At 37.1% G+C, this 18,477-nt stretch overlaps 1 protein-coding gene across 3 annotated transcripts; it reads right to left on the bottom strand.

Moving 5' to 3' along the window:
* Positions 1-6,838: 6,838 nt before the first annotated feature.
* LOC138329638 (protein starmaker-like) lies at positions 6,839-16,812 on the bottom strand. 3 transcript variants are annotated; one of them, XM_069276754.1, is made up of 6 exons: positions 16,516-16,812; positions 15,999-16,081; positions 11,790-13,017; positions 10,127-10,456; positions 9,675-9,807; positions 6,839-7,259 (listed from the first exon to the last, which is right to left on the bottom strand). In XM_069276754.1, the coding sequence occupies exons 1-6, from the start codon at positions 16,715-16,717 to the stop codon at positions 7,154-7,156; spliced, it is 2,082 nt and encodes a 693-aa protein (XP_069132855.1). In that variant the 5' UTR covers positions 16,718-16,812; the 3' UTR covers positions 6,839-7,153. The 3 variants fall into 3 exon arrangements, with proteins under 3 accessions (XP_069132855.1, XP_069132856.1, XP_069132857.1); XM_069276755.1 differs by lacking the exon at positions 9,675-9,807; XM_069276756.1 differs by lacking the exons at positions 9,675-9,807; positions 10,127-10,456.
* Positions 16,813-18,477: the final 1,665 nt, after the last annotated feature.

Genomic DNA, 18,477 nt, shown 5'->3' with positions numbered 1-18,477 from the left:
CATGTAGATCTTAGTTGTCCATTATATCCTATATACATGTAGATCTTAGTTGTCCATTATATCTTATATACATGTAGTAGATCTTAGTTGTCCATTATATCTTATATACATGTAGATCTTAGTTGTCCATTATATCATATATACATGTAGATCTTAGTTGTCCATTATATCTTATATACATGTAATGTAGATCTTAGTTGTCCATTATATCTTATATACATGTAGATCTTAGTTGTCCATTATATCTTATATACATGTAGATCTTAGTTGTCCATTATATCTTATATACATTACATGTAGATCTTAGTTGTCCATTATATATCATATATACATGTAGATCTTAGTTGTCCATTATATCTTATATACATGTAGATCTTAGTTGTCCATTATATCTTATATACATGTAGATCTTAGTTGTCCATTATATCTTATATACATGTAGATCTTAGTTGTCCATTATATCTTATATACATGTAGATCTTAGTTGTCCATTATATCTTATATACATGTAGATCTTAGTTGTCCATTATATCTTATATACATGTAGATCTTAGTTGTCCATTATATCTTATATACATGTACATGTAGATCTTAGTTGTCCATTATATCTTATATACACATGTAGATCTTAGTTGTCCATTATATCTTATATACATGTACATGTAATCTTAGTTTGTCCATTATATCTTATATACATGTACATGTAGATCTTAGTTGTCCATTATATCTTATATACATGTACAGTAGATCTTAGTTGTCCATTATATCTTATATACATGTAGATCTTAGTTGTCCATTATATCATATATACATGTAGATCTTAGTTGTCCATTATATCTTATATACATGTAATGTAGATCTTAGTTGTCCATTATATCTTATATATACATGTAGATCTTAGTTGTCCATTATATCTTATATACATGTACATGTAGATCTTAGTTGTCCATTATATCCATTATATCATATATACATGTAGATCTTAGTTGTCCATTATATCATATATACATGTAGATCTTAGTTGTCCATTATATCTTATATACATGTAGATCTTAGTTGTCCATTATATCTTATATACATGTACATGTAGATCTTAGTTGTCCATTATATCTTATATACATGTAGATCTTAGTTGTCCATTATATCTTATATACATGTAGATCTTAGTTGTCCATTATATCTTATATACATGTACATGTAGATCTTAGTTGTCCATTATATCTTATATACATGTAGATCTTAGTTGTCCATTATATCCTATATACATGTAGATCTTAGTTGTCCATTATATCATATATACATGTAGATCTTAGTTGTCCATTATATCTTATATACATGTAGATCTTAGTTGTCCATTATATCTTATATACATGTAGATCTTAGTTGTCCATTATATCTTATATACATGTAGATCTTAGTTGTCCATTATATCTTATATACATGTAGATCTTAGTTGTCCATTATATCATATATACATGTAGATCTTAGTTGTCCATTATATCTTATATACATGTAGATCTTAGTTGTCCATTATATCATATATACATGTAGATCTTAGTTGTCCATTATATCTTATATACATGTACATGTAGATCTTAGTTGTCCATTATATCTTATATACATGTAGATCTTAGTTGTCCATTATATCATATATACATGTAGATCTTAGTTGTCCATTATATCTTATATACATGTAGATCTTAGTTGTCCATTATATCATATATACATGTATGTAGATCTTAGTTGTCCATTATATCTATATATATATATAATATAGATCTTAGTTGTCCATTATATTATATGTACATGTAGATCTTAGTTGTCCATTATATCATATATATACATGTAGATCTTAGTTGTCCATTATATCTTATATACATGTACATGTAGATCTTAGTTGTCCATTATATCATATATACATGTTGTAGATCTTAGTTGTCCATTATATCTTATATACATGTAGATCTTAGTTGTCCATTATATCTTATATACATGTACATGTAGATCTTAGTTGTCATTATATCTTATATACATGTACATGTAGATCTTAGTTGTCCATTATATCTTATATATACATGTAGATCTTAGTTTTTTTATACATGTAGATCTAGTTTCATATATCTTATATACATGTAGATGTAGATCTTAGTTGTCCATTATATCTCATATACATGTAGATCTTAGTTGTCCATTATATCTTATATACATGTAGATCTTAGTTGTCCATTATATCTTATATACATGTACATGTAGATCTTAGTTGTCCATTATATCATATATACATGTAGATCTTAGTTGTCCATTATATCTCATATACATGTAGATCTTAGTTGTCCATTATATCTTATATACATGTACATGTAGATCTTAGTTGTCCATTATTTCTTATATATGTACATGTAGATCTTAGTTGTCCATTATATCTTATATACATGTACATGTAGATCTTAGTTGTCCATTATATCTTATATACATGTACATGTAGATCTTAGTTGTCCATTATATCATATATACATGTAGATCTTAGTTGTCCATTATATCTTATATACATGTACATGTAGATCTTAGTTGTCCATTATATCTTATATACATGTACATGTAGATCTTAGTTGTCCATTATATCTTATATACATACATGTAGATCTTAGTTGTCCATTATATCTTATATACATGTACATGTAGATCTTAGTTGTCCATTATATCTTATATACATGTAGATCTTAGTTGTCCATTATATCTTATATACATGTACTTAGTTGTCCATTATATCTTATATAGTTTCATTATATACATGTAGATCTTAGTTGTCCATTATATCTTATATACATGTAGATCTTAGTTGTCCATTATATCTTATATACATGTAGATCTTAGTTGTCCATTATATCTTATATACATGTAGATCTTAGTTGTCCATTATATCCTATATACATGTAGATCTTAGTTGTCCATTATATCATATATACATGTAGATCTTAGTTATCTTTATCTTTTAGCGAAAGAAAATAATTGTTACAAGCAAGATAGAATCACATTGTATATGATCATTCAAGCATCCAACAATCACCAGTTAGTTATTATCATTATGCTTATGATTGTGTGGGAGTTACCTCCCTTACTACAATAATCTGTGTGCTCACTTCATCAAATAACCTACATGTATATTGGTACTTATAAAACAAAGAAATACATCAAACATCAAAATGAAAACTTGCGTGGCCTTCAGTTTTAAAGCCGTAAATTGTGATCAAAGAAGTCCAATATCAATACCAGTGGTCATTGACTGACCATTGACATACCTATTATATATACGAACATATGTACGTACATACATTGTAGTGGCCGGAGTTGACCAGTTACTGGTTACCTGTATATTTGTCATTAGTTTAAAGAGATTTGCCTGTATATTTGCTATGAGCTGTATGAGATAGCTTAATTCCTTTAGATTTGACCAAACTTATAATTTATTAACCTGTGGGGGTTTAATACTGGCCTGGACTGGCCATCAATAAACCTCAAATTGACATGTGTTTCATTTAATGGTTTGGTCAAGGCTCAACATGTTAGATTACAACCAATGCTGATAGAGTGGTCAGAGATATCTACATGTATATCTTAATCACTGGACAAATATAGGTGTACCTCGAAATGTCTACCAGCTTTATATTTCCTACTTTTAATGCTTTTTCATCCTCATGATGTTACAAATGTTTTAATTTCCTTATGTGCCCACTGCCACAAACACATACAAATGTTTTAATTTCCTTATGTGCCCACTGCCACAAAACATACAAATGTTTTAATTTCCTTATGTGCCCACTGCCACAAACACATACAAATGTTTTAATTTCCTTATGTGCCCACTGCCACAAACACATACAAATGTTTTAATTTCCTTATGTGCCCACTGCCACAAACACATACAAATGTTTTAATTTCCTTATGTGCCCACTGCACAAATACAAATGTTTTAATTTCCTTATGTGCCCACTGCCACAAACACATACAAATGTTTTAATTTCCTTATGTGCCCACTGCCACAAACACATACAAATGTTTTAATTTCCTTATGTGCCCACTGCCACAAACACATACAAATGTTTTAATTTCCTTATGTGCCCACTGCCACAAACACATACAAATGTTTTAATTTCCTTATGTGCCCACTGCCACAAACACATACAAATGTTTTAATTTCCTTATGTGCCCACTGCCACAAACACATACAAATGTATATATTATGTATAGAGGTCAAGGAAGTAATATCAACAGGATTTTCCAGATGACTACGGGATCCAATCAAACGTAAGTCTGTTGGATACGAATTACTTCAAATGGTAAATATGGGACAAGGAAGTAATTCCAACCGTGTGGATAAAGAATGTGCATGTCTTGATGAAGGGGCAGATCGACTCGAAAATTTGACATTTTTCTTTGTCCACACGGTTGGAATGACTTCTTTGTCCCATATATTATGTATACCTACTATGTCTCAGTGAGACCATACGAATGCAGAAATTAGCTAATATTGGTACATAATTATGTATTATGTACTCGAAACTTGTATCCAGCGAGCGAAGTTATGTTGATAAGAAAGTTGCATTTTGCCAGAAAACGACGGAAATAAGTTGTTGTTGAAACTGACGAAATAACTACACCTTGAGCACTCATTAAGATGAAGTTTGAGTAGAAATAAACATTTAACACGTATCATTTTCATGAATTGAGAGCATGGGTACTCGGGGTACCGTGGGAACTGGTATCATTGCCGGCTAGCTATCAGTGTGATGTAACACGAGGGATTACAGTGTACACATCAATATCTCTCGTCACTGATAGCACCTGTGACGTAATACACTAGGATGACGATATACACTTCTAATCTGCGTTAACGCCAACATCATCAAACTTTGTTTTCTTTTTGTTTTCTTCTGGTGGAGATACAACAAAAATCGACAGAAGAGCGAACAGTTCAATACATTGTAAATTGGTAGGCCATTACTCTTTTGCGCAAATTGTCAATACAGACATTTGGAATAAACGTGAAGATTTACAATGAACCGAAACCAAGTAAATGTCATCAGATATATGTGGTTTGGTAACATTTCGGCAAAAAAGAGTCCGAACAAATGAGATGTCATTGGACCTTAAAATGTTAACGACCCAGTTCAGCAATGACTTCTTGTACGAGAGTTGCTTGGATGGTCACACCCTCGATACTCCAGGGGTTCCGATCAATTACGATCTCTACACCCCTGTACTATCTCATAGAAAAAATTGGAGGCAACAGAACAGAACAAGTAATTAAGTCCTTTGATGTACATCAAATGACTGTGTGGTTTTGAAGTTGGGCGTCGCTCTCTCTGTAGTCTTCAAAGAAAATATTCGAGGCCTATGATCGGTTGAGATTTGTTCCCCTGAGCTGCCTTCAGTTTTACTATGAGATAGATTGGAACGCCTGGAGTATCGATGATGGGATGTTTACAGAGTAGTAAAATCAAATTGCGTAGTTATATGGTTCACGTTATTGTTTTGCTTTCAAATTCTTACGAGGACGAATTATATAAACAATAAGCTTTAGCTAGTAATCGTTACATCCCGTCTGACGTTCCTTGTTGGTCTTATGAGGCGTCAAACACATTTTTTGTAAGGTATCGGTTACACTGTATCTTACGTTATATTTTACGTTGTAAGCTGGAATACATTCAGTCTGCAGTTCTGTTTTTAGTAACTATTCTGTTTTTTGGAAGAAGTTCTGTTTTTTTGGGGAACAGTTCTGTTTTTAGTAACTGTTCTGTTTTTGGAAGCAGTTCTGTTTTTTGGGAACTGGTTTGTTTTTGGAATAGTTATGTTCTTAGGATTAGTTCTGTTTTGTGGGACGAGTTCTGTTTTTGGGATGAGTTCTGTTTTTGGTAACTGTTCTGGTTTTGGGAACTGTTCTTTTTTTGGAACATTTCTGTTTTCTTCGAACAGATGTGTTTTATAGACAGTTCTGTTTTGATTTGATAGAATGTTAATATGAACTATTTTGTATATAGATCGTAGATTGTGTGTTTTCTATGAATGTTTTGCGGACAGTCCTGTTTTGTGTGTATATGGTTGTAAACATCTCTGCTTTGTGTAGTATGTTGTTTTGTGTACCAATTTGTCGCATTGAATCGTTTTAACATCAACAGTAGTTTCCTGCGATAGTACGGAGACAGTGATTTAGATGGATGCCGATATAACTATCACCATTCACACTGCCCCGCCAATACGCTAGTGGAGATGAAAGTACCCTGGTGTTGACTGTGTTGCCGAGCAGGAACATCAGGTATAGTGATGGTCACTATCTCTTCACATTGCTGTGTTGAATGACCAGTATCGGTCACTTGACGGCTCGCCCGACACCTCCGGTCAGCCCTGTCCACGCTTGTCTCTGGTCTAACACCTATAGTCGTTCACACACAAGGAATGTTGAATTTGGTCTCCTTACCAAACAAACATCCGATAAACAATTGTTGGCCTCCACACAATCTCGTCCGTAAAGTCGTTACCGTATTTTGTTAATGTCTTACCTTTGTTACCGAACTAAAGTGAAAAGTAAACGGTTTTATAAGAGGACTGCTATATTAACAGTAGTGTTACATTCTAAAGTAATCCTCGTAAGGATTTCAGTTCAGGACAACACATTACACTGATTTAGACAAACATGTTAGTGCTACATTGGCACGTTTGAAGACATTACACAATATCTTCACCTTGTTAGCCCGAGCATGTATCGAAAAAGTCTGCTCATGGCCAACTTTCGGAGGAAAGAAAAGATCACAACAATATGAAAAACGACACCAAAATGATATAAATACATGGATAATTTTCTTTTTCTTTTGTTTTATCACAGTAAGGTAAATCTACTCTAGAGCACATTTACATTGTCAATGGTTTACAGAGCACGAGTTTATAGTCAATGGTTTCTAGAGCACGAGTTTATTGTCAATGGTTTTAGAGAACACGTGCACTGTCAATGGTTTTTAGAATACACTTACATTGTCAATGATTAATTCTAGACCACACGTACATTGTCAATGGGTTTTAGACTACGCGTTTATTGTCAATGGTTTCTAGCACACACGTACATTGTCAAAGGTTTCCAGAGTACGCGTTCGTGCATTGTCTATGGGTTTTGCGCACACTCCATCATAATTGCAGCGGTAGAGTAGACAAAGCGGGTATTTATGTTCGAGTCCTGGGGACTTCCGTCTTTGTGGACACACCAGCATCTGTGGAGAAGAGAAAGGCGAATAAGATTAACATGATTAACTTTGAAATTGTATAATAGTGACCTCATGTGAAGCTGTGTCAGGACACGTGACCCTAGGAAGAGAAGGATGTTACTGTCGCCACCATTAAACACTGGATTATCCCCTTTATCTGGTCTTGTTAACTCTTTGTTTGCATGCCTTCTAAGGCAGGAAGGGGTCAAAGGGTCTTTGTCGAACAGTGACCACGCCTGCTGACATATAAACTAATGTTGTACCACACTAAATCCGCATACTCATATGATATAATAGCTTATAGAACATCCTCATGTGAAAAGAATTATTAGTACCATTATGAAATACGATGTTGGACTTCAAAAACTCAAGTTCTAAAGTATTTGGTGAGTTGTCAGATACATGATTCAACACCCATACCTGCGCTGATCTCGTTTTGAAACTAGTTTACATAAAAAAATGTTATGCACGCAAGTTTGTCGTTCCCGCAAAACACTGAACACGCAAATAAACAACGGTTATGGAAACAACCCCTTTTCCTCAAGAAAAAAAGCACGCACGCCAATCGCAATTTTTTGTCAACTGTCACTTGCTTCTTATACCATGTGTCTTATTAATTTGTCTATGTTGTAACTTCATTTATGAATGTTGCACACGTGTTGAGTTGTGCGCATGACAATCTAATGTTTGTCCTACTCACACTTGCAATTTACAAACTGGCAGCTTCTTCTCTTTGCTCTCTTTTGTATACAAGGATACGCCTCCAGAAGCCATTGAGCTTACAACGGTGTTAATTTACATAATTACATAATTACAATACGCAAAATAAAAAAAAAGAAAAAGAAAACGTGAGATCTTTGACCATGAACAGTGATGCGATTGGCTGTGTTTGTCCATTTGTTTGATTGTTTCTACAGATTTAACATGATGCGGTGTTATGTTTTTATCATTGGTACCATATCTATATTTTCGGTCAACTGTGGTTTTCTTTCGCGCGATAACACGTGCACGTGGTCACTGCTGGCTGTGAGACCTGACCAGAGCAGCTTCCGGTCACCTTTATCTCTGTGATATATGGGGTCCTATGGATATTGGGTAAAGGAGACCCCGGGATGTTAGCCAATCTATTGATTTTGTTTACTGAGAGATTTGTCTCTCTATGAGGACACATGATGGACTGGTCAGTAATCATATTGATAATCCACACTCAAACACAAACTTAGTGGTCAGTGGACAGAGGCGAGGCCGGACTGCCCTGACCAGATGATAGATGGTGTTTGTCACACAGTTAAGTCGCGCCGTATCGATGACACGAGTTGATTAAAGAGGATAATGCTAATTGTAAAGATATCGGACATTCCTCCGGACGGGTAACCTGGATATATCCGAGATATTCCGGATCTGCTATCTCCACGTTAATGTAGCCCTCAACCTATACCGCGACTAGTTGAAAACTGCGAAACTATCATTTTGTCTTTTACGTCTGTAAATAGCGTGTTTTTGTATTCCATGTGCCATTGCTTTGGATCACCATGTTTGTATATAAATACATGTAGAAGGTGATTTTCACAGAACAACTTTGTCGTGATAACTGAAAAGTTTTGCTGATTTTACTACCGCTCGACATGTACCTTATACGTCTGTATTGCCTCCGCCACCAAATGTGTTTGACACCAAACTAAATCGTCTCTCATTTAGCAGACATTTCACTCAACTTCTTTATTTTCGAAAATTCTGTCAAACTTGTCCTATATTTCGCCACGACTTGCCTTAGTTACCATAATTTTCGCAAACATTCCACCTAACCTTTTCTACGTCTCGCCAAGATTAACCTTTCTTGCCTATACATGGCAAACATTCCACCTAACTTGTATTACATCTCGTCAAAATTAACATTTCTTGCCTATACATGGAAAACATTCCACCTAACTTGTATAACATCTCGTCAAGATTAACATTGCTTGCCTATACTGGAAAACATTCCACCTAACTTGTTCTACATCTCGCCAAGATTAACATTTCTTGCCTATACATGGAAAACATTCCACCTAACTTGTTCTACATCTCGTCAAGATTAACATTTCTTGCCTATACATGGAAAACATTCCACCTAATTTGTTCTACATTTCGCCAGTATTCGCCTTGCTTGCCTATACATAAACGTTCGGCCTTACCTGTTCTACATCTCGCCAAAATTCGCCTTTCTTGCCTATACATGGCAAACATTCCACCTAACTTGTTCTACATTTCGCCAGTATTCGCCTTGCTTGCCTATATATAAACGTTCGGCCTAACCTGTTCTACATTTCACAATATTCGCCTTTCTTGCCTATAAATGGCAAACGTTCTTTCTAACTTGTTCTACATTTTGCCAGTTATGCTGACTATACCGTCATAGAACAGTTCTAATGAGGCACTAACCTCTCAAGGAAGCACTGCTTGGGCGAGAATGAGCCATCGTTATTACAACTAGGTGAGTATCCAAAACGTGAAGCCAGCATGGATTGGGCCCAGCAGTTTTTCATCATCTTCGGCTCGACCCACGGCACACGACCTATCGATATATAAACGCGTAGTTATTTATCAAAATCGTATCGAAGTTACAATCAAATATTGTTATGGTTATTTCAACTTTTGGAAATGATATTCGAACAAGCTCTTTTTTAAGATAAAAGTAGAATAAAAGATGTGACGAGTTTATCATTTGAGTTTTGTGTAACAGGGTGCAGGATTTACAATAAATTTAATCCTCTGCCAGGGATTGAACTCGGGACCTCTGAATTACTAGTCTGACGTTCAACCGATACATTTGTAAAAGTAAAACATCTCATCAATCTAAATTGAGCAGGTTTGAGACTAAAACATATACAAACTTTTTGCGTTTTCCGTGAAAAACGTAGAGTATCGCTGGTCAAGACTACGCTTTACAGCTATGGGTCCGGATGGTTCTCCGCCCATGTGTTTGGTGGTAGCTAGTGATACGTCATTACTACTGGTGCGTTCGGTTAATTCCGGAGCATGTGGATGAACATCTATCGTATTTGACGAAGATTTCTGGGAATTTCCATCGATACTAAAGTCGGACTTTTCATCGACATATATATGTGTGTGTCTTTGTGTATTGTTTCTGTTCGGCTGCGGTTTTTCGATAAGGAAATCGTTTTCCTGAAGATCGTCTGCATCAGTATATCTGGGAGCATAACCTGTAACGAAAACCACTTAAGGTATCCACGTGACTCGTATCCTTAACATAACCACTCTATCCAAAACAAACACATATCGATATCATCTCATACCCTAAAATCACAACTGTATCTGTAACCACAAATATCGATGTCATCCCATACCCTAAAATCACCACTGTAACCGTGACCAAAAATATCAATGTCATCTCATACCCTAAAATCTCTACTGTGTCCGTGACCAAAAATATCGATGTCATCCCATACCTCGAAATCTCTACTGTATCCGTGACAAATAAATATCGATGTCATCCCATACCCTAAAATCTCTACTGTGTCCGTGACCAAAAATATCGATGTCATCCCATACCCTAAAATCTCTACTGTATCCGTGACAAATAAATATCGATGTCATCCCATACCCTAAAATTACCACTGTAACCGTGACCAAAAATATCAATGTCATCCCATACCCTAAAATCTCTACTGTGTCCGTGACCAAAAATATCGATGTCATCCCATACCCTAAAATCTCTACTGTATCCGTGACCAAAAATATCGATGTCATCCCATAACCTAAAATCATTACTGTATCTGTTACCAAATATATCGATGTCATCCCATACCCTAAATATCTATTGTATCCGTAACATACATTATCGATGTCATCCAATACACTAAATCTCTACTTTATCCGTAATCAAATATATCGATGTCATCCCATACCCTAAAATCACTACTGTAACCGTAACCAAATATATAAATGTCATCCTATACCCACATCTCTACTGTATCCGTAACAAAATATCGATGTTATCCCCTACCTAGAATCTGACGATATCCTCAAAACTATCCCGTCTCATGTACTGAACCCTGTAAAAATCGGTACGCCGTGGCACGAGTATTACTCAGAGTCATGTCCATCTCGCCCGCCCCCACCGCGATGTATTAACGTTTTTAGTTTAAACTTATGATCCCAATATAATACCGAACATTAATATGTATATTTGCGTCACCTCAAACACTACCATCTCCAAGTCACCCCTAACCACGAACTCGGCACGTCATTCTGGGCCCAGGTGTTCAAAAGCTGATTAGGCTAATCTTGGTTTAGCGACAATTTGCAAATCAAGATAAAATAATTTCTGGTAATAGAAATTTTAGAAACTTTTACAAGATTCTTAAGAACTCATTTCTTTACATACTTACTGATTTTGGTGCAGATATAATCACGTTTTGCAGTAATTGAAAAAATTAAAATTTTGTGATTAAACTAATCATCCTTTGAACAACTGGCCCTTGATCGCAAACGCCACCAACAAGCTTACAACTACAGAATTGTAGGTGTACCTACCTGGAGCTTCTCTTTTCTGTTTACTCATGCCAGTAACCAGGGATCGGAGTTCTTTTTCTAGTTCCTTTTTCTTATCTGACGATTTATCGTCATTATCGTTGTCATCATCATTTTCATCATCGTCATCATCATCGTCGTCGGCATTGTCATCATCATCGTCGTCGTCATCATCTTCATCATCATCATCGCCGTTTGATGAAGATGCAGTGAACGGAGTGGCATCTGACTTTTTCAGGAGGGCCTGGAGAGCGCTATCCGAAGATGGAGAAGCGGTCGGAGCAGTCGTGTTAGAGGATGATGGGGCAGTAGATGTGGGCTTTACTGGGGCTTTCCTTCTTACTCTTATAGTATCGCCTTCGTCATCATCGTCACCATCATCGAAACCTATCAATTCATCAATTGCTTCACGTCTTCGTCTCTCTGAAGAATCGTCATCGTCATCATCGTCATTATCATATTCCTCGTTATCTGAATCGTCACCTACATCGCGTTTTCTTCTGACTATCTTGGAATCATCATCATCAGCATCATCATCATCGTCTTGGTCGTCGTCCTCCTCAGAATCATCATCTTCGTTTTCATTGTCTTTCTTTGTTGATAAATCCCTCCTTGTTCTCTCCTTTTCACTCTCAATCAAGTCATCATCGACACTGTGCGTAGGCTTGTTTTCAGCTGTCGATTTCTCATTAGATTCTGCGTCCCTCTTTTTCCTGACAGAGCTTTTATCATTGCCATCGTCGTCCTCGTCCTCGTCCTCGTCGTCTTCCTCATCGTCGTCGTCATTATCATCGCTGTCTGCACTGCTACTTACATCCCTCACTTTACGAGTAATTAGCGCGTGGCCCGAGGCATCAACAGGGGCTACCTTGACATTAGCAATGGGTTTGTCTTCATTTGACTCATTATCATCACTAATGCCCGTATCTCTCTTTCTTCGAATTGATACAATGTTTTCATCGTCATCATCGTCGTCATCATTTTCTTCATCATCACTATCTTCCGTTTCCGTGTCTCTCCTCTTTCTACTCAGCAGCTGATCGTCTTCGTCCTCATCCTCTTCCTCTATCTGTGAATCGACATCTCTCTTCCTCCTGTCATCATTTTCATCGTCTTTGTCATCGTCATTATCATCGTCATCACTGTTCTCCTCGACGTCGTCATTTTTGGCTTCGTTTGCTAGCTGTATTGATGTCGGTGCATTGTCGTCCAGATTCCCGATCGATGAAATCTGGGGAAAAATATGTTACGAGTTTAGAATTTTAGTAATACATGGAATACGATGGATAGCATTGTTGTTCAACATACACGGATACTACTAGGAGTTGAAAATTATAGTTTTGATGGTGGAGGAGGTGGAACTTTTACAGACAAGACTTTTACAGTTTGTAAACAATTTTTCTCTCACGATGAAATAATAAAATATAGTAATATAAAAGTTCATAATTAATTTTCTAGACTACTTAATTAAATAAAATACGTTTACACGTACAATTCCATTGATTTTCCAAGGGATTATTTCTCCACAAACGCAATGTCACTGTTTCTATTGTGACGTCACGATAAAGTCGGCATTTCTCGGCATTCTCGGATTTTTTGTCCTAGTGGTAATCAGAATGCCAGATTTAGTACATGAAAACAAAGAAATAATAAATAAATAGCTATATGATTGGCCAATACTTTTTGCATACAACTATGAGAAAAACCGAGAATGGCGCGAAATCCATACGTTATCGTGACGTCATGATAGACATATTGACGTTGTGTATTGTCATATTCTGATAAATGACACTACAACGCTAATTTCCTCAAAAAATGCCTGAAATTTCGAGTGTGATCATACAAAATGTAGTAGTACGCATGCGGTGGCGAGAATGAGTACTCACAATCTAAGGTATACATGCCTTGTCGAAAATGTGTACTCACCATCCAAATACACATCCTATGGCGAGGATGAGTACTCACCATCCAAATACGCATGCGGTGGCCAGAATGGCTACACACCATCCAAATACACATCCTATGGCAAGAATGAGTACTTACCATCCAAATACGCATGCGATGGCGAGAATGGGTACTCACCATCCACGTACACATGCGATGGCGAGAATGGGTACTCACCATCCACGTACACATGCGATGGCGAGAATTGATACTCACTAATTCAGAACACAAGCGATGGCGACATATGCGTTGGCGACAATGGGTTTTCACCATCCAAATAAACATGCAATGGCGGGAATGGTTACTCACCATTCATGTACACATGCGATGGTGAGAATGGATACTCACCATCCAAGTACACATGCGATGGCGAGAATGGGTACTCACCATGCAACTTATGCAAGTCGAATGCGATGGCAAGAATGGGTACTCACGGTCACCATGCATGAACTCATGCGATGGCGAGATAGGGTACTCACCATTCACGTACACATGCGATGGCGAGAATGGGTACTCACCAATCTAGAACAAAAGTAATGGCGACACCATCCAAATAAACATGCAATGGGTTCTCACCATCCATGTAATTATGCGATGGTGAGAATGTGTACTCACCATCCCCATTCTCGCCATGCGATGGCGAATATGGGGACTTACCATCCAAGTGCACACGCGATGGCGAGAATGGATACTCACCATCCAAGTACACATGCGATGGCGAGATTTGGTGCTCATCATCCAAATACAAGTATGAGATGGCAAGAATGGGTACTCACCATGCAAGAACACATGCGATGGCGAGAATGGATACTCACCATCCATGTACACATGCGATGGCGAGAATGGGCACTCACCATCCACGTACACACGCGATTGCGAGAATGAGTACTCACCATCCACGTACACATGCGATGGCGAGAATGAGTACTCACCATCCACGTACACATGCGATGGCGAGAATGAGTACTCACCATCCACGTACACATGCGATTGCGAGAATGAGTACTCACCATCCACGTACACATGCGATTGCGAGAATGAGTACTCACCATCCAAATAAACATGCGATGGCGAGAATGACGAATTACCATGCAAGTACACATGCGACGGCGAGAATGGATACTCACCAACCAAGTACACATGCGACGGCGATACTCACCAACCAGGTACACATGCGATGGCAAGAATGGGTACTCACCATGCATAAACACATGCGATGGCGAGAAAGGGTACTCACCAATTTAGAACACAAGTAATGGCGACACATGCGTTGGCGAGAATGGGTTCTCACTATCCAAATAAACATGCGATGGCGAGAATGGGTACTCACCATCCAAGTACCATGCGGTGGCCAGAATGGGAACTCACCATGCAAGAACACATGCGAAGGCGACACGTGCATTGGCGAGAATGGGTACTCACCATCCAAATAAACATGTGATGGCGAGAATGGCTACTCAACTTGCAAGAAGTACACATGCGATAGCGAGAATGGGTACTCACCAATTAAGTGCGCAAGCGATGGCGACACATGCGTTGGCGAGAATGGGTACTCACCATGCAAGAATACAAGCGATGGCGAGAATAGGTACACACCATGCAAGAACACATGCAATGGCGAGAATGGGTACTCACCATCCACGTACACATGCGAAGGCGAGAATGGGTACTCACCATTCAAGTGCACATGATGAGATGACGACACATGTATGCGATGGCGAGAGTTGGTACTTGAATAAGTCGCCTGCCAGTATCTATATCAATGGATGAAAGCTTGGATTAAACACAGGAGTTTGACGTTCTGTCAATAATATATAGTATAAATATATAAAAAATACCCCTATAAACTATATAAAACACCAGGTGTCTTTATATTATATAGGTTTTTTCATATCATTATACTATATATTGACAGAACGTCATACTATTGTGGATTAAGCTTATCATCTCTTCAACAAATGAATTGTGCCCAAATACTGTAGTATAGGGTTCTGGTAGATAATCCTAAACTGGCAAGCGACCATTTCTCGCCGAGTACCAATTCCCAGGCTCGCCATCGCATTTATGGTGTATGATCACAGACGACTTTTGAGATATTTTTGGTGGAAATCAGCATCGTAGTATCTTCTATCAGAAAAAGGCTTTATTTTCTATATTTGCGTGGATATCGTACTGATACAGATGCGATGGCGAGAATTATATTGGTACTCAGCGATAACTGATCGCCTGCCATTAACGTTCATTACGTTACTTCATTAGTTCCTTTACCTCATCAAAGATACTCCTCTTCTTGCGAACTTCGTCCGGAGAATCTTCATCATTTTCTTCGCTATTTTCGTCATTGCCATCGCCTGAAAAAAAAGCCAGTTAAAGAAAATCATTTCGACCTCATACTAGACTTCTAGTTAAAACTGATTAAAATACACATTTCAAGCCAAAAGTCAACGGACTAACTGTTGACTTAAATTATCCCAACTCAGTTGTGCCGACTGATTAATGATAATAAACTTTGTCGATCATATCAAATGATAGATTACACTTGTAAGAAAGTGCAATCAAAGCTTAAGTAACAGCAACCAACTACAGTCTGTACTAGTCCTCGTAGTGATATAAATAGGCCTTCATATCATGATATATGTTGTGAGTTAATAGTAAGTAATACCCAACGTAAGTAGGCCTATCTGCTGTACGTTTTCTTCAATTCAGCAATATTCAGTGCAAGAACATTTATCGAAAATAATTCACTTGAATTTTACTCTTTTGATAGAGTATATAGTCAATTTACCTTCTATTGAAGAGGTCTCTCTCTTTTTTCTGTCATCCTCGAATTCAGCATCGCCGGTATTCGAATCAAGAATCTGACTGAGCGTCTGTTCAATCTGGTCATTTACATCTTCTATAACATCGCCCTCACTACTCAACGGAGCCGCCAAACTGGATAACAACAGGAGAGAAATAATGGAAAGAAATACGACAAATCTTACCATAGTTGTTGGTAAAATTGGCCACAGAAGTTGCGAAAGTATACGGTGTCTCCAGAATCACGTCGTTCAAAACGCTACTGTGACGTCAAATAGTTGATTATGACGTCACGAATAATGAGGCTTTGCGACGTCACCATTGTTTCGTATTTATACTAGGTCTATACGTATATCAGCAAAAAGTCAAGATAGATTCGACCCCGGGATTGTTAGTATATGTAGATGCAGAGAAATTAAGTTATACAAAGGAATATTATACTGATTTATTAATAACTTACATACAGCATGTTTTTGAAAGTCGATAGGTCTACTTGTACTTAGGAAAGTTCATGACCCGTTCTCGGAAAAATTCGGACAGACGTTACGTAGTTACGGTAGTCAGATGACTTCTCGACAACGACGTTTAGTTATGTAAGCTAACTTCGGCTTGTTTAACTAAATGGGACCCACCTAGCGATGTTCAATATTTAATTGATTTTTTATCAAAGGTTTCCGAATCATTATGGCTCATCTTGACTTCGATTTAGTCCTGTCTCTGCATGATTTACAACAGATTTTTTTTTCAAAATTCTTCTAAATCGTCAAAAAATAAAAGACAGATACGGATATTGGGACTTTAAATATTTGTATCATACCCGAGTCTCCGAAAGGCGGGACCGCCATAATCTTAACATACAGTACCAATATTTCGCTGGTCCCCGGAAGGGACAATCACATGCACAGCCATGCACGGAATATTATGTGACCTTGCCAAACAATAACATTTATTCGGTTTTATGTTATTGTATGTAACCATAACGTACATGAATGCAGACTGGATTGTTATAAATACCATAAGGTATTCATTCTGTATCTTATAAGACGTTTTTTCGCAGTTGACCATGATTTCCATGACAAAAGCCGAATCCTTATGAAAAATCCAAGTTGATGAAGATTTGTGAGAATATACACACCCGCATGGTTATTTCTTAAAGTATTTTGTGGTCTAACTATTGGTATGGTTACGTGACGAGAACAAAAGGTGATGTTGTCGACATTGTTAAAGCAAAGAAATGTTACACGTACTTTCCACAGGGACCTGGCACGATTTTTTTAAACTAACAGTATACACATTATACTATAACATATATATATGTATTCTGTTGGTTAAAAAATTTCGTGCCAGGTCCCTGTGGTACTTTCTCTCTGGCAAGGAGTGAGCTCTGCATATGTAAAACTTTCTGTATATTCCCTAGACTTAGTTAAATTATTCTGATACAGAGATATGATATTAACTGGAAGAGTCACCGAGAGGTATACATATAGAGTTACCTAGTCCTATATCGATAAAAGACGTCATTGTTAACAAAGTTTACCAATGTAGGTTTCATTACCTATATGCACCAGCTTCTGATTTTTGAACCTTGTAATAATTATATGGAGAACCCTACCATCTGGACTGTGTTCTCTATAAAGTACAGCTGCTAAACCTGATAGTCCTATATCCTCGGGTTGTAACTTATAGACCTCATCACTTCCAACTTACATCCTCGTAAACTACCAGAAAGGAATCCACAACTCCGAAAATTAATTAAAGGGGAAATTGTTTGTCGATTTCTATATTTAGTACGCACGTGTAATTGAATAGTGAGATATTGGATTGAGCCTTTCTAGGGACGTACACAGAGCAACGACTCGGACACTGACCCCCGGACTTCAGTTTTTAAGATGTTTCCTTTCACTAATGCTATTCAATTGGTATGTAAATAAAGAGAAAGCGTAACTGG

Source organism: Argopecten irradians, chromosome 8, assembly GCF_041381155.1.
Source record: "Argopecten irradians isolate NY chromosome 8, Ai_NY, whole genome shotgun sequence".
Taxonomy (NCBI): Eukaryota; Metazoa; Mollusca; class Bivalvia; order Pectinida; family Pectinidae; genus Argopecten; species Argopecten irradians.
Note: the sequence above shows the minus strand (reverse complement) of the source record. Positions and strands in the feature narration are given on the sequence as shown.

Excerpts from the sequence above, each read along its gene's own strand:
- LOC138329638 (XM_069276754.1), bottom strand. The coding sequence starts at position 16,717 with ATGGTAAGATTTGTCGTATTTCTTTCCATTATTTCTCTCCTGTTGTTA. Across the intron at positions 13,018-15,998 it reads AGAGGAGTATCTTTGATGAG|ATTTCATCGATCGGGAATCT; the intron begins GTAAAGGAACTA and ends ATTTTTCCCCAG. Across the intron at positions 9,808-10,126 it reads TTTCACGGAAAACGCAAAAA|GTCGTGTGCCGTGGGTCGAG; the intron begins GTTTGTATATGT and ends ATATATCGATAG.